At 36.8% G+C, this 16,865-nt stretch overlaps 1 protein-coding gene across 1 annotated transcript in view; it reads left to right on the top strand.

Annotated features, from left to right (window-relative positions):
- The window catches only part of Ttc26 (tetratricopeptide repeat domain 26), a 337,099-nt gene that overhangs the window by 197,814 nt on the left and 122,420 nt on the right, over window positions 1-16,865 (top strand). The window contains exon 12 of the mRNA XM_090415574.1: window positions 12,492-12,580. Within this exon, the coding sequence (XP_090271700.1) occupies window positions 12,492-12,580 (89 nt within the window). The remainder of the gene's footprint in view (window positions 1-12,491; window positions 12,581-16,865) is intronic.

Raw genomic sequence — 16,865 nt, 5'->3', positions numbered from 1 at the left:
CTTATCTGTGTTTCCCACAGATTTGAGAATCAAGATAGATTTGAGCACTTATCTTGTATAGTGGTAACTTAATTTTTGGAACATTCTTTGTTATTTCTTATTTATCTATTCACCTACCTTCTGACCATACTAGCATTACTTACTCTATTATATATTCCATATTTAATTTGACATCCTCACTAAAAGTTATAATGTATAATTTGTTCTATAGATGCAACTCCTTTTTTTATTGCAAGTGCATCAACATCAGTTGCATTTTTTTTCATTTTCTAATGAAAATGAAGTTGTTTTCTGTTTACCTTCTTGTTTTCATACTTTTAGACATTTTTTTATTGATGAGCTTCATACCAAATATGTCACAGCAGTTTAATATTTCTGAAGACTTTTAGTAGCTTTATTTAAGAGGATAATATCATCTCATAGAATCAAGGACTAAGCTTAATATCTCCTATCTGAATCAGGTTTCTTATCACTTGCCTTTATAATGTCATCCATAGGTTATAAATAACAGTGACAACAACTTGTAATCCTATTTCATACTTAATTTGTCATCAAACTAACTTTTTGCATCCTTTGTTTGTATTCTGACTGCTGATTTGCAACTTAAGTCTAAGTACACTCCTTGAGGGTACATGTCAGGAATTTGATGATGATGTCTAAGTGTGTATTATTCTGTATAGGATTCCATTTATACCATATAGATTTAATGTTTTAGAGTGTTTTCCCTTGGTTTCTTGACTGTTTTTCATAGGTAAAAATATGGCCCAGTAATTCTTGTTAGGCTATATTCAGCTTGTTCTTTTTTTAGTTTTCCCTTCAACTGCTTTTCATGGGTTTTTTGCTTATGCTTACATAAATTTTTCCTGTAATACAATGAGATTTTCTCTCCAGTCATCTGAGATTCAGCCTTGTGACCAAGCCTTTGGGATTATGTAGTGCAGTCACTGCAAAACTTATACTGTTATATTTCAGCACATATAAGCTAGCCTTATTGACTGAGTGAATAGTAACTCTGTTTTCCAACTAATAGGCTGTGGGTTCAAATTCTGCCAGAGAGTGATTAATTAGGTAACAGATGAATTTCGTCACCTGGTGTGAAACAGCCACCCTTAGTTATGGAGGATCAGAATGGCTTGAAAAAGGTTTATGTTTGCTGTCTAGAGCAGGATTCCAGATATCAAAAAGTGGTATATTTGGAATGTGATTCTGCAGAATTTAAGGTGACCAGTGGTGTACCTCAGGGACCAGTCCTGGGTCCATTATTATTCAGTCTTTACATTCATAACAGTGACAAAGAATTGACAGGAGACACGGGCTATTTGCTGATGTTGTAAAGATTGGCAGAGTAATCTGGAATGTGACTGACATGCAGTACTTGCAGAATCATTTCAACAGGTTGGAATTATGGACGTGAAAATGGCCATCAGTTCAGTGTTAGTAAATATAAAATGATTCATTTTGGTGTGTTTAGATATCCAATGGAATTCTGGGAAGATATGCAGGCCAGGAATCTTGGAGTTTTAGTAGAGAAGTTGAAATTCAGGAGTCCATATAATAGAGATTGTAAAATCAGCTCAGAGAATAATTAAAATTGCTGCAACAAACATTGGCATGTAAGGATAAGGAAGTCATTTTGTGTTTTCAAAATACCTTGATATGGCCTCATGTAGACTACTGAGTGGATCTGATCTCCTTGATTTCTGAAGTGATGGAGATATAGTGAAAAGGAGAGTGTTAACGATGATATCAGGATTATAGAATTAGATTATGACTATAGATTGAGAACTTGCATGACTAGCACTGGAGAAAGAGATGATATGGTAGAGATGTACAAACTTCTGAAAGGATTGTATAGAATACCAGTTTGGATTGTATGGAATGTGACTGACATGCAGTACTTGCAGAATCATTTCAACAGGTTGGAATTATGGACGTGAAAATGGCCGTCAGTTCAGTGTTAGTAAATATAAAATTATTCATTTTGGTGTGTTTAGATATCCAATGGAATTTTATTCTGGGAAGATATGCAGGCCAGGAATCTTGGAGTTTTAGTAGAGAAGTTGAAATTCAGGAGTCCATATAATAGAGATTGTAAAATCAGCTCAGAGAATAATTAAAATTGCTGCAACAAACATTGGCATGTAAGGATAAGGAAGTCATTTTGTGTTTTCAAAATACCTTGATATGGCCTCATGTAGACTACTGAGTGGATCTGATCTCCTTGATTTCTGAAGTGATGGAGATATAGTGAAAAGGAGAGTGTTAAAGATGATATCAGGATTATAGAATTAGATTATGACTATAGATTGAGAACTTGCATGACTAGCACTGGAGAAAGAGATGATATGGTAGAGATGTACAAACTTCTGAAAGGATTGTATAGAATACCAGTATATGAAATTTTTCATTTTTCATTTCATTGGGGAGGGGTTAGAGGACAAGAAGGTATTTAGAGAAGTTAAGAATGGACATAGTTCATGAAAGGAGTGTAGTTTCACCCCTTTGATACATGTACACAAGAACATAAATAAATAAATAACAAGATTCTTATCACATTTTTAGAATTTAGTAATTGGTTTTGTGAAATTGACAAAAAAATTCTCTGGAATGCCCAACAGCATAAGTTCAGTTGTGTGATTAAAATAAAAAAAGGATGAGTAATGAATTATAAAATAAATAATAAAATAAGAATGAGCTCACTCTTGAATATATATTGTGATATATACCTACCTATCTATCTCTGTCTCCATTTCTAGTATTCTGACAACAGTATTTTATAACTAAATCAGCACTTATAAATAAATGAAATTTAAGGGAGATCTTGTACCACATAAATCAGGTAAGATTTTAATAGAGTTCAGATATAATTGTAATGTAAACTTATATTTTCAACATAAAGATGTGCACAAGTTGACATGGAGAGAAGCCACAAGAAATAAGAAAAGCCTCATTGACTACATCATTGTTGATAGTGATATCATAAGGCTGGTTCAGGTACTTAGTATAATTAGTACTAAGCAGGATAAAAATGGATATCACATTGAAAAGAACAGTATGTAAGAAAGTTTTAAAAAGAATTAAAGTTGAGCAGCTTTTGCAGATAAATTGTAGACTCAATTATGCAAACATTATTGAAAAAAATGTGAGGTAATTATGGCAATATAGACTGGAATGATGAGATAGCAACTGGAAGTAAAAAAAAATGAGTTTCTTGAGTTTTTGAGGGATAACTACCTCAGACAGTATGTAACAGAGGGCACATGGGATCAGTGCAGCTTGGGAGATTTTCAAATACTGTATAGTAGATGCAGTGTCTAAATGTATTCCAAGGATGAGAAGGTTAAATAAGATGGATGAATAAAGATATTAAGTATGCGATACAGAGAAAAAGGGCATTATGGAGGCAGCATAAGAGAAGTGGAAATAACCAATTCCATGAGGTCTACAAAGACCAGGCAAGGAGGGTGACTTGGTTGGTGAGGGTAGCTAAAGAGAAGTATGAACAGCAGTTAGCAAATGATGCCAAAAAGAATCCTAAGGAGTTCTTTCAGTATGTAGCCAGCAAAAGAAAGAATGATTATGGAAAAATGACACTGATTGGAGAAAATGGTATAAAGACAGCTGTTGCAGAATGTGTCGTGGAGATACTTAATGAGCAGTTCATAAAAGTCTTTCAATCTTGTGAATGTGACTTCATGGAGAGATTGAGAGCAGTTGATGATGGGGAGGAGAGATTGGCTGTAAATGAACAAGAGATGTATGGGGAGTTGAGTAAACTAGATGTTAATAAGGTTGTGGGACTTGATAATCTATCACCACGTATTCTGAAGGAATGTGCCAGGGAGTTGACACCTGCCTTGATATATTTTTTTAATATGAGTCTTTCACTGGGTCAAGTTCCTAAGGAGTGGAAGGAGGGCAAGATTGTGCCACTTCATAAAGGAGGTGATCAAACTCAAGCCTATCTCTGTGTCAGGTGTTGTAATTAAGTTGTTGGAGAAGCTTGTGAGAACTAGAATCCAGAGTTGGGTTGACAACAATGGTATTATCTTTGATGGACAGCATGGATTTGCTAAAGATGTCATGTTTTAGTAATCTACTTACTTATTACAATAAAGTGACTGCTTCCTTGGACAGAGGAGAAGGATACACAGTAATATACTTGGATTTTGCAAAAGCTTTTGATAGAGTATCTCATGATAAGTTGACAGTCAAACTAGAGCAGATGGGGTTGGTTATTAGACTAGTGCATTGAATTGGAGACTGGCTATCTGATAGGTATCAACAAGTTGTGTATGGGGGAGCGATATCCAGGAAAAGGAAAGTCACTATTGGAGTGCCTCAGGGGGGGGGGTCTGTTTTCGGACCATTACTGTTTAACTTGTATATTAATGATATTGGTGAAGATTTGGATGGAGATATTCAGTTGTTTGCAGATGATGCAAAGTTGGAATGAACCATGAAGAGTAGTGAAGATGTTGTGGCCTTACAAGAAGACTTGAATAAATTGAGTGATTAGGCATGGAAATGGGGATATGAGTTCAGTGTTGCAAAATGTAAGGTTTTAAAATTTGAAAACAAAGATGGGATGCAGAATTTATGCTTGGGAGGATATATTGTTGGAGGTGGTGGAAATAAGAGATCTGGGGGTGATAGTGGATAAGGATCTGAAATTTAGGGGACACATAGCCAATTGTGAAGACAACACAAAGGCTTCTGGGAATGATGCAGAGGGCACTGACATGTAGAAGTAGGGAGATTCTTATTCTGTTGTATAAGGCTTTGTTTAGTCCACACATGGACTATTGTGCCCAGTTTTGGTCACCTTCATCCTTCTGGTTTTCAGAAGGATGAAGAATTGTTGTAAAGAGTCCAAAGGCAACTGACTAAGGTAGTTTCTGACCTCTGGAATGTCAAGTATGAGGAAAGATTCAGAAAATGTAATTTGCAGAGTCTGGTGGACAGGAGGAAGAGGGAGATATGATAGAGTTATGAATGATTGGAATGCCTTGCCTGGGTCTGCAAGGAGTTGGAGTGTGTTTAAGACAAGGTATGATGAGCTGAGTGTGTGTGTGTGTGATAAAAGGACCTCCCAGATGTGTCTGTGACTCCATGAGGTCTTAGGGTAATAATAATAATGATGGTTTGAAAACAAAAACCTTGGCGTCTCATTGACAAACTCTGAAGAAGACATTGATTGATTCAGCTTGGGAGGTATGTGGTGAAGTTGTCTGCAAGGATAAAAAAATAAGAAAATATGGTGGATACAAGAAGTTAAAGAAGCAGTCCTGGAAAGGAAGAAAGCATACCAAATGTTCCTAGCAAATAAGTCAGCAGATGCCCTAAAAGAATATAGATAAAACATATAAGCAAGCTAAGCTATGTGTAGAAGTAGCTAATCCAAAGTAATGGGAAGACTTTGGTAAGAATGTAGAAAACAAATATCAGGAAAGTGGCAAAATGTTTTGGTGGCTATTGAAGAAGCTTAGAAATGGAGGGAAGAATACTGCAAAAAGAATCAAAGATGATAAAGGTGACATGAAAACTGAAAACTGACACAGCCTTCAATAGACTAAAGATCCCAGGACTCATTCTAGTGTCTTATAACTGCCACCTCAAGCATGGCCTAGCAACCTATATCTGGCCTGGTCTCAAGGATATAACCCAAAGTGTTCCTGATACAGAATACTCCATAGGCATTAAAGTTCAAAATATCACTATCCACAATGTCTACAAACCTCCATCGCAATCCTGGCCTGATCAGATGGACCGACCTCCTCACCCTGCTATCTATGTTGGTGACTTCAATTCCCATCACACCATGTGGGCTATTCCTCTAACAACCGGGATGATAATAATCTAGCTAACTGGATGGACACATATAATTTGTATTTGAATTATGATGCCAAGCAGGACAGCACTCTTTACTCAGCCAGATGGAACAGAACCTACACGCCAGATCTGTGCATAGTCACTAAAGACTCCGAAGACCACTCTCTTCCATCAACCAGAACCATCCTTAACAGATTCCCTAATAGTCAACGTCATCCTACATTAATAGAGATAGGAACATCAATCCCAGTCATCAGCGGAACACCAATCGTTAGATGGAATCTCCGCAGATCCAACTGGTATACATTTCAGAAACAAATCGAGCAAACCATCAGAGCAATTCCACCCACTCCTAATTGCTATCCTAGATTTGTTAAACTACTCAAATCTGCAGCAAAAGCCTCTATCCCTAGAGGCTGCAGAAAACAATATATCCCATGTTGGAGTAAAGAAAGTGAGGAACTCCTAGCCAAATATGGGGAAACTGAAGATTCAGCTATTGCTAAGGAGCTGCTCATATCAACCCTGGATAAAAACAGAAAGGAAAGATGGATCTCAACCATCAATGAACTCGATTTCATCACATCTAGTCAGAGAAGCTGGTCACTTCTGAGAAAACTAGGTGGATCAGAGCCAACAACACACAAAACAACAGAGATAACTCCTGATGAAATGGCTAACCATTTATTGAAAACCTCCAAGATTCATCCCAGCTCTACCAGAAAAATTGCTGTACAAGCTTCTATCAGACAAAACCTGAAGACGGAACCCGAGCTTCCTGAACTCATACACCCAATATCTTGGGAAGAGGTACAAATAGCCTTAAAACTTACCAAGAATGGCAAGGCTGCAGGAGTGGATGGTATACTCCCTGAGTTCCTAAAACATCTTGATCAACATGGCCAAACATGGCTGGCTGCCCTTTTCTCAGAAATTATCATGACTGGTAAATTACCAAAGCTGTGGTGGGAAACCAAAATAATTGCCATGCCCAAACCAGGGAAAGATCCAAATCAAGTGAAAAACCTATGACCTATCTCTTTGCTTTGCACCAACCTTTAAGCTCTTTGAAAGAATTCTCCTTAAAAGAATTTCACCACTCATTGAAAGAACACTCCCGACTGAACAAGCTGACTTCAGGCCAGGAAGAAGTTGCTGTGACCAGATCCTGGCCCTGACAACTCAAATTGAAGCAGGCTTCCAGAAGAAACTTAAATCTGGAGCCACTTTCATTGACCTAACATCTGTTTATGACACTGTCTGGATCAGGGGCCTCCTCCTAAAACTAGGAAATATATTATAAAATGTAAAACATCTCTACAACTTTTTGAATCTATTCTCTCCAACAGAAAAATCCAGGTCCATATTGGCGGAAAAAAGAGCATGCCCAGATTCCTTCACAACGGTCTTCCTGAGGGCTCTGTGTTATCCCCTATACTTTTTAACATCTATGTGTATGATCTACCTCATACCAGATCAAGCAAGTTTATGTACGATGATGACCTAGCAATCTTACATCAATCCACCTCCTTTACCAACTTAGAATCAACCGTGAATACAGACCTGAACACTCTGGAAGAGTACTTCAAGCAATGGTACTTGAAGCCAAATCCAATGAAAACAGTGTCCTCAGTATTTCACCTGTACAATGCAGAGGCGAATCGACAACTCAACCTTTCTTTCTGTGGAAAAATGGTAGAACACGAGCTTCACCCAAAATACCTTGGAGTGAGCCTGGACAGAAGCCTAACCTATAAAAGGCACATCATCAACCTCTCCAATAAAATTAAAACTAGAAATAACATCATTTCAAGGCTTGCTGGAACAACCTGGGATTATGGTGCAGAAGTCCTAAGGTCATCTGCACTAGCCCTCGCATTCTCTGCAGCAGAATATTGTGCCCCTGTCTGGGAAAGAAGTACACATACTAACATTATCGACACCCATCTGAACTCTACCATGCGCACAATTAGTGGGACAGTGAGAAGCATCCCTCTCTCCTGGCTGCCTGTTCTATCTAACATTGCTTCACCACACATACGGAGAAGACAAGCCTCGATTAAGGAATTTAATAAAGCAAAGATCAACCCACTCCTACCCCTACACCAGACTCATAAATCCACCTAGTCTTCACCTCAAATCTAGAAAGCCTCTCTGGTCCATGGACGAACTCTCTTCAGCTGCGCTGCTATCAATATCTGACATATGGAGAGAATACTGGTCCAACAATCTCCCAACAAAGCTTCCTGGTAGAAGATCCCTGTGCTCTGCAGCCTGGTTTTGGTCTTCCTAGGAAGATTTGGTCATCCATAAACAGGATCAGAACTAGTCAGGGCAGATGTGGCTATCTTCTACATAAATGGGGGCTGTCAGATCACCCTTATTGTGATTGTTCTCCCGTGGCTCAGACGATTACTCATATTGTGTATGACTGCCCAAGGTGCCAATTTCATGGTGGTGGCCTACAGGACATCCACAAGGTGATGTATGAGGCCTTGAATTGGCTTTCCAGCCTGGACCTTGACCTGTTGTTGGTATGGTGGTGGTGGTGGCAGTGGTTATGGAGGAAACAGAAGATCATGGTCCCGTCTCACCACGAAGACGTTATTCTAGTAGTCAATCTCATAGTTCTCGTCATAGTATCAGCAGAACTCCTCATGTTAGAAGATAATGATACAGTGTGAAATGGGCTTCCTCTAATGGATCAAGTTTTCTCAAACAAGACACAACTGCTCTCTACTTAAACCTCGGATACAGCCACTTTTATGTTGTGAAGTGTTGTGAGAACATGCAGTCTTGTCATACTTGGTGCAACAGGATGATAATTGTCCCTGGCTTAATTGTGACAAGTTACTTTTGGTTTTTTTTTAAAAAAAAAAAAGAACGAAGACTTAGTAAGCAGGTTGTGCCTTTTATATAATGAACTTTTATATGTTAAGATTTTCATCATTTGTTTCTGGAAATTGTGATTGTATTTTTCACTTACCAGTTTCATGTAGCCATAAGAATAAATAAATAAATTATTATTATTATTATTACCCAAGACCCCATGGAGTCAAAGACTTATCTGGGAGGTCTTTTTATCATACACACAGATCTCATCATACAGTGCTTTAAACACACTCAAATTCTCTACAGACACCACACTCTCAGGCAAGGCATTCCAATCATTCACAACTCTGCATGAAAAAAACCTGCTTCTCACTCCCCTACTCACACCCTCTTTATACAGTTTCCAGGGATGACGTCTGGTTCTCCCCTGATCTCCCACTATTTTTTGTAGAACCTCTCCAGCATTGATCCTGTAACAACCCCCTTCCTCCTGTCCACCAGACTGCAAGTTACATCTTCAATGGATTAATGGAGTATGGAGTAATTACTTTGAAAGACTGTTAAACAAACCGATCCGTGACAGAACTATACTAGAAAATTTTCAAGCAGAATGCAAAGAGGATTACATATCATTACTTGAGGTAGAAAAAGTCATCAAGAACTTGAAATGTGGAAAGGCAGCTGGAGTAGATGATAGTTGACCAGAAATGCTTAAGTATGGAGGTATAAAGTTTTGCATAATTCAGAAGGCCTGGGCAGAAGGTCGAATTCCCAATGATTGGAGTAGAGCTCTTATAGTACCATCTATAAAAAAGAGAATAAAGCTGAATGAGAAAATTACAGAGGAATTTCTCTACTAAGTGTTCAAGCATACTTGAGAAAGATTGTGGAAGAGAAACTTGATGAAGAACAAGCGGAGTTCAGGCCAAATAGAGGTTGTCAAGATCAGATTTTCACTCCAATACAAATAGTTGAGAAATCATGGAAATATGACAAAGATATATATACTTAAGTTTTGTAGATCTGGAAAAGTCATATGATAAGGTGCCCAGAGAAAAGCCTTTCAAAACACTACAGTTGCATGAGGTGAATGAAACATTATACACAATACATAGTCTATATTTAAGGTGTCAGTCAGCAGTTAGAATTGAAGGAAATACAGGAAGATGATTTGATGTAAAATCAGAGGTAAGACAAGGATGCACATTATCACCACTCTTATTCATCATTTATATGAATCACATTATGAAAGAAAGTGGCATTAGGCCTGATATTAGAATTAGAGATGTCCAACTTAGCTCTTTGCTTTATGCAGATGATGTTGTACTTCTAGACACATCTAGTGCAAGTCTCCAGGATTCTGTGACTAAATTGAATAACAGCTGTAACAAATTCAGCATGAAAATCAGCCATAAAAAGACCAAAACTTCAGCTGCATTCTGAATGGAGATCCTATGGAACAAGTAAAATATTTCAGCTATTTAGGCACAGTATTTAGTGAAGATGGCTGGTTAAATCTGGAAATAGACAACAGATAAGCAAAGCTAGTACGGTGGGTACCCAGCTGAATAAATTTATATGACATAAGAGAGAAATTAGCCAAAACACCCAACTAGCAGTATACAAGACAGTGTTTAAATCAGTTTTAAGTTATGCATCTGAGAGTTGGGTTAGAAATAAAGCACTTGATCAAAGACTAGAGACCATAGATATGAGGGTTCTAAGAAAAATTAGGAGAGTGAACTGATGGCATCAGTGGCAGAATCATATTAAAAATGAAGATATTAGAAAGGAACTTGACACTATTAGTATTCAAGAATGTGTAAGCAGAGCTAATCTAAGGTGGTATGGCCACTTAAATAGAATAGGTGAGGAAAGGTTAGCTAAATAGGTATTTAATGCCAAGATGGCAGGAAAGAGACCCAGAGGAAGACTGAGGTCTATGTTGATTGATTCAGTCAGAACTGCCCCAGAAGAATGAAATATTAGATATGACAATATTGGAGTGCTTACAAGTAATATACTAATTTGGAAGAAAATTGTTAATAGGAGATTAATAGATTAATAATATAATAATGTAAACTTAATCATGTGTTGCTGTCATAGTAACCTGAACACTCCTTGGGAGGCATATATCAGAAAATTGATGATTATGACTTATAAAACACATGCATGCACGTGCACATGCACACACACACACACACACACACACACACACACACACACACACACACACACACACACACACGCGCGCGCGCACACAGAGAGAGAGAGAGAGAGAGAGAGTATCTTCAATGTAATGGATTTTGAATTTAACAGACAATTTTCTATTGGGTATTAGTGTTGTTCACTGGGCAGACGGGATATAAAAGTCTAGTATGTATATAAATATGCTGTGATATCTCTGTTAATTATGTTAGTCTGTGATTAACATAATTAATTTATAACAATAATTGTTTATTTTGGTTAAAGGAATCTTAAAAATATAAAACTATTGTCTAATGTAGTAGCTATTATGCAATATGTATGCATTACTGTGATATAGTGAAATTTGATGTTTGCACACAAGCAAGTATTGCACTGTGTTTCAAGCAGTGGTGTAGCTAGAGCTTTTGCTGCCTGGGGCGGTCCCTGAGTTTGCCACCCCCTCAATTCACACAAAAAAATACTACAAAAAGTTAAAATGATGTATAGGGAAATAAATTAAAACACTATGTTTATTTTTGAAGTAAAACTTTAATTTCAACATTCTAAAATGTTATTTTTCTTGCTTTTGTGTTAGCAAAATTGTCGATGACATTGCAAAGTCTATTTCATAGTAATGTAGGTAATTCTTAATCCATTTTATTTAGAAAAACTCCTCTCACAACTAGCAACACCTACAGCAATTGTGAGGAAAATTCGCAGTAGTATTACAATGTTTGGAAATGAGTTCTCAAGACTGTATTTTGGATTGCGAAAGTTCAAAAAGGTTCAGAGTGCCGCCCAGGGCAGATCCCCTCGCTAGCTATGCCTCTGGTTTCAAGCTAGATGATTTGTGATTTAATGAAACTCTGATTTCATGTAGGCTCTATTTTATTATTTTTTTTTTTATTTAGGATATTTTGATTTCATGGAGACACTCTTTCCCTAGTTTGTCCTTTAAATGAAGGATGTACTGTGTGTGTGTGTGTGTGTGTGTGTGTGTGTGTGTGTGTGTGTGTGTGTGTGTGTGTGTGTGTGTGTGTGTGAGTGAGTGAGTGAGAGAGAGAGGGAGAGAGAAAGTTTTTATTGTTTACAGTAATATATATATATATATATATATATATATTGTAAACAAATATTAAACAAAGGATAAAAAGGAATGCAATTTGCAGAAATTTAATTATTTCTTTCTAGGCAGTGATGAGGAAGGATTAATTTTTACTTTTCTGGATATTTTTAATTTTAAATTTAATGCTTCGAATTTTTTTTTGTCTAATTTTTAGGATATGGTAGTCTTTTTTGCTTTGAGATTTTTGTGATAAAAGCTACTTATACTTTAGGATTTTGTATGCTTTTTTTTTTTTTTTCCTCTGCTGCTGCTGCTGTAGTTTCTTCCTACCAAGGTGTGTATTCATTTTTTTTTTTTTTTGCACCTTGCCACTTTTTTCAAACTAGACTTTTTTCACCTTTTTTTTTTTTTTTTTACTTTACAACAAAAGTAACAACTAAAATATGATTAAAATTGCTGCAATGGCCTGCATTTTTTGGAATCATATCACTTTTTCTTCAACTTTTAATCAAGATATTATGATTTTTAATGAGTTGCTTATGTTTTGATCCTTAATATTTACTAAATACTTTAGATACAATTCCAGGAAGACAGTGTATGGCCTCATGTTTTTTCCTTCTGAAACAGTTTGATGATGTGCTTCTTTATTTGAATTCTATCAAGGTAAATGATATTTCTATGTTTTAATAATAATAATGAAATACACTTAAGCAAATTTCTCTCAGTTTTTTAATTGAAACTTCTAATGGTTTCTAAAATTATCACATGGTATCTAAAATTATTGGCTAATATAATAACTAAAATAAATTTAATTAAAACTTTCAATATTTTGGTGAAATCAAATTGCCATCATCAGGGAACAGAATATAATAAGATATGTACATGCAGGCATTACACTAAGTAATGAAGCTGAAACATGTCAGCCGAGAGTAGGCCTAAAATCCTAAATAGTGCCTCCTAGTGTGCTAAATTGGGCATCTTTTGCTGTTGAACTGAAGTATGGAGGATGAGTTTCCCAGATTTGGGGCAGTTTCATGCAACCAAACATGTTGAGTTTAGGATAATTTCTTAGGGCAGAAGCAGATTCAAGGAAAGGTCTTTCATATTTATATCTTTTTCCAGCATATTCTATGGCCAGTGTTTAAAGCATAGTCTTCACATCCTGAGTGGATGTGATCCTGGCTGCCTGGTATTCTCTGATGTGTGTGTGTATGTGGTTTACAGAAAATCCTCCCCACCAACACACACGCTGGAAGATACATTCACATGCAGTTCCCCCCCCCCCCCCCGCACACACACACACACACCACTCCCAACAGTATGAGATTATTAAAACTTTACATAACAGGGTTAAATTAATTAGTTCAGATAACAGTGCCTTCTCCACAGGACTTTACCACCTTCACAAAATCTTCTTAGCTAAGGCTACAATTCTTACCATTTCCAAAAAATATTAAAACTCCAAACCCACACATCCTCTCCAGAACAGAGATTACACCAAAGCTATCACTATTCCATATATCCATGGCACATCTGAAAAACTAACAAAAAAAATCTAACTTTTCAACCACTTACAGACCATATAAAAAATTAGCATCCCTTATCTGCTCCACCAAAGATCAGCCACAGTCCCTAGACCTGCCAGGTGTTTACCAGGTCCTTTTTAGTTGTAAACTATCCTACTACGGCCAAACAGGCAGAACAACCAACATCAGAATTGCTGAACATAAGGACTATATCCATTTTCACCATTACAGCTACTCAGGACGTGAGACTTTAGACATCTCACCATAGAATATGCTGGAAAAAGGCCACTCATTGCAGCAAATATAAATATGAAAGACTTTTCCTTAAATCTGCTTCTGCCCTAAGAAACTAACCTAACCTCAACAAGTTTCATTGCATGAAACTGTCCCAAATTTGAGAAGTTCTCATCTTCCATACTTCAGTCCAATAGCAAAGGATCTCAATTTAGCCCACTAGAGACACTATTTAGGATTTTAGACCTACTCTCGACTGACATGCTTCATCTTCATTACTTATTTTGGCCGAAATATTGGAAGTATTAATTAAATTTATTTTAGTTAATATATTAGTTTACATCATAATTTTCTTAAAAAATACAGTTATGAATCGGCAGTGTATAAATTGGGTTGACAACAATAGTATTATCTTTGATGGACAGCATGGATTTGCTAAAGGGAGGTCATGTTTTAGTAATCTACTTACTTATTACAATAAAATGACTGTTTCCTTGGACAGAGGAGAAAGATACACAGTAATATACTTGGATTTTGCAAAGGCTTTTGATAGAGTACCTCATGATAAGTTGACAGTCAAACTAGAGCAGATGGGGTTGGATATTAGACTAGTGCATTGGATTGAAGACTGGCTATCTGATAGGTATCAACAAGTTGTATATGGGGGAGCAATATCCAGGAAAAGGAAAGTCACTATTGGAGTGCCTCAGGGGGGGGGGGGTCTGTTTTCGGACCATTACTGTTTAACTTGTATATTAATGATATTGGTGAAGATTTGGATGGAGATATTCAGTTGTTTGTGGATGATGCAAAGTTGGGACGAACCATGAAGAGTAGAGAAGATGTTGTGGCCTTACAAGAAGACTTGAATAAATTGAGTGATTGGGGATGTTAGTTCAATGTTGCAAAATGTAAGGTTTTAAAATTTGAAAAACAAACATGAGATGCAGAATTTATGCTTGGTGAGGAGATATTGTTGGAGGTGGTGGAAATAAGAGATCTGGGGGTGATAGTGGATAAGGATCTGTAAAGACAACACAAAAGCTTCTGGGAATGATGCAGAGGACACTGACTTGTAGAAGTAGGGAGATTCTTGTTTCATTGTATAATTTTGATTAGGCCACACACATGGACTATTGTGCCCAGATTTGGTCACCTGGTTTTCAGAAGGAAGAAGAGATGTTGGAAAGGGTCCAAAGGCAACTGACTAAGGTAGTTTCTAATCACTAGAATGTCGAGTTGAGAAGATGTAATTTGCAGAGTCTGGTGGACAGGAGGAAGAGTGGGGAGATATGATAAAACCTACAAGTTAGTAAGGGGTTATTATAGGATCAGTGCTGGAGAAGTTCTACAGAAAATAGTGGGAGATCGGGGGAGAACCATAGGTCATTCCTGGAAACTGTATAAAGAGGGTGCGAGTAGGGGAGTGAGAAGCAGGTTTTTTTCATGCAGAGTTGTAAATGATTGGAATACCTTGCCTGAGAGTGTGGTGTCTGCAAGGAGTTTGAGTGAAGACATAGCATGATGAGCTGTGTATGTGTGATAAAAGGACCTCCCAGATGAGTCTTTGACTCCATGAGGTTTTAGGGTAATAATAATAATAATAAGCTTTGCCACCAGACTCACATCAAAAATAAACTGTTAAAAACAAGTAAAAGGAAAGAAAACAGAAATTGAACTTTGATAAAGACTTAAATAATAGAAGGGAAGGAATATCAGATTTATAGGAATCTGAAAAAAAAAATAAACAGTGTTAATAATAATGGTAAACACATTTCTATCTAGGTTGATAATCATAACCACTGCATTTCAGTGCAGTGGTTATGATTATCAATCACTGCACTGAATTGCAGTGCAGTGGTTGATAATTAACAAAAATTAGCATGAACAGAATCATGAAGAATGATAAAGAGTGAGTTTCAAAATTATTATTACATTACAATTTTGAAAATACCTCTTCATGCACACACACAGCATCAAGACAGAGATTTATCGAAAACTGTTACATAGAATTAACTAAATTTGCTAATAAAATCAATTTCCAGTTCCTGTGATCTAACATAAATACTGTTATTATGTGAATTATACTGTATAGTGTTAATGTATGTATATATAAAAAGGCACATATTGGATGGGGTATTGGTCCATCTGTCACTGCATTATCTCTCCTCATTGATCACAATCCCTCGCAAACAAAAATTAGTCAAGTAATTCAGTTACATTTGCTTCATTCTCTACCATTAGCATTCATTAAAGTATTCTTCCATAATCATTCTTCCTTTTACTTGTTACATAAAGAAAATAATCTAGGATGCAGATGGGATGCGATAGGATGCAAGGAGAAATCCTGCTCTATTTGAGAACAGAGAAATAAATAAATAATAAAAATAATAATAAAATAATAATAATAATTATTATTATTATTATATGGGCACCTCCATGGAGTCTGAAGACTCATTACAGGAGGCCCAATCTATCATACCTCTCCTTGAACCCATTAACAGACAAAGCACTCATGACTGAGTTTGGCAACCCATTCCACTCATTCACAACTCTCTAAGCAAAAAATCTAGTCCTCACACCCCTACTAACCACACTTTTATTCAACTTCCAGGGATGACCCCTTGTTCTGGTCCCTGTAGCTAAGTGCTGAAACATTTCCCCCGTATCTACCCTATAAAACCCTTTAAGCAACTTAAATAATTCTATCATATCCCCTCTTTTTCTCCTATCAACCAACTTCTGCAATTCACACATCCTCAATCTATCCTCATAGGGAACATTCCACACACCACTTGCCTCTGAATCCTCTCCACTGCTTCTTCATCCCCAAAAAGAACCCAGGGGACTAGACTTGAATACAGTAATCTCCAGATGTGGGTGTATTAATGCCTTATAAAGAGGAATAACAACTTCCTTATCTCTACTTGTTAATGTGTTCTTTATTTGGCTATTAAAGAACACATTAACAGCTTCCTTATCTCTACTTATTAATGTGTTCTTTAATAGTCAAGTAATCTTATGGGCAGCCTTAGCATTATGTCCTCTAAGCTTTATCTCTCTGTCAACCACCACCTCTAAATCTCTAGCTTCATCTATTTCCTGGAGTGCAGTGCCACCAATGTGATACATGGCTTGTAATCTATTTATCCCAGAATGCAAAAAAGATCTGCAGCTGTTTGCCGATA

The sequence above is a fragment of the Typopeltis vanoorti genome, chromosome 3 (assembly GCF_054136105.1).
Source record: "Typopeltis vanoorti isolate ZY-2024b chromosome 3, IOZ_Tvanoo_1.0, whole genome shotgun sequence".
NCBI lineage: Eukaryota > Metazoa > Arthropoda > Arachnida > Uropygi > Thelyphonidae > Typopeltis > Typopeltis vanoorti.
Note: the sequence above shows the minus strand (reverse complement) of the source record. Positions and strands in the feature narration are given on the sequence as shown.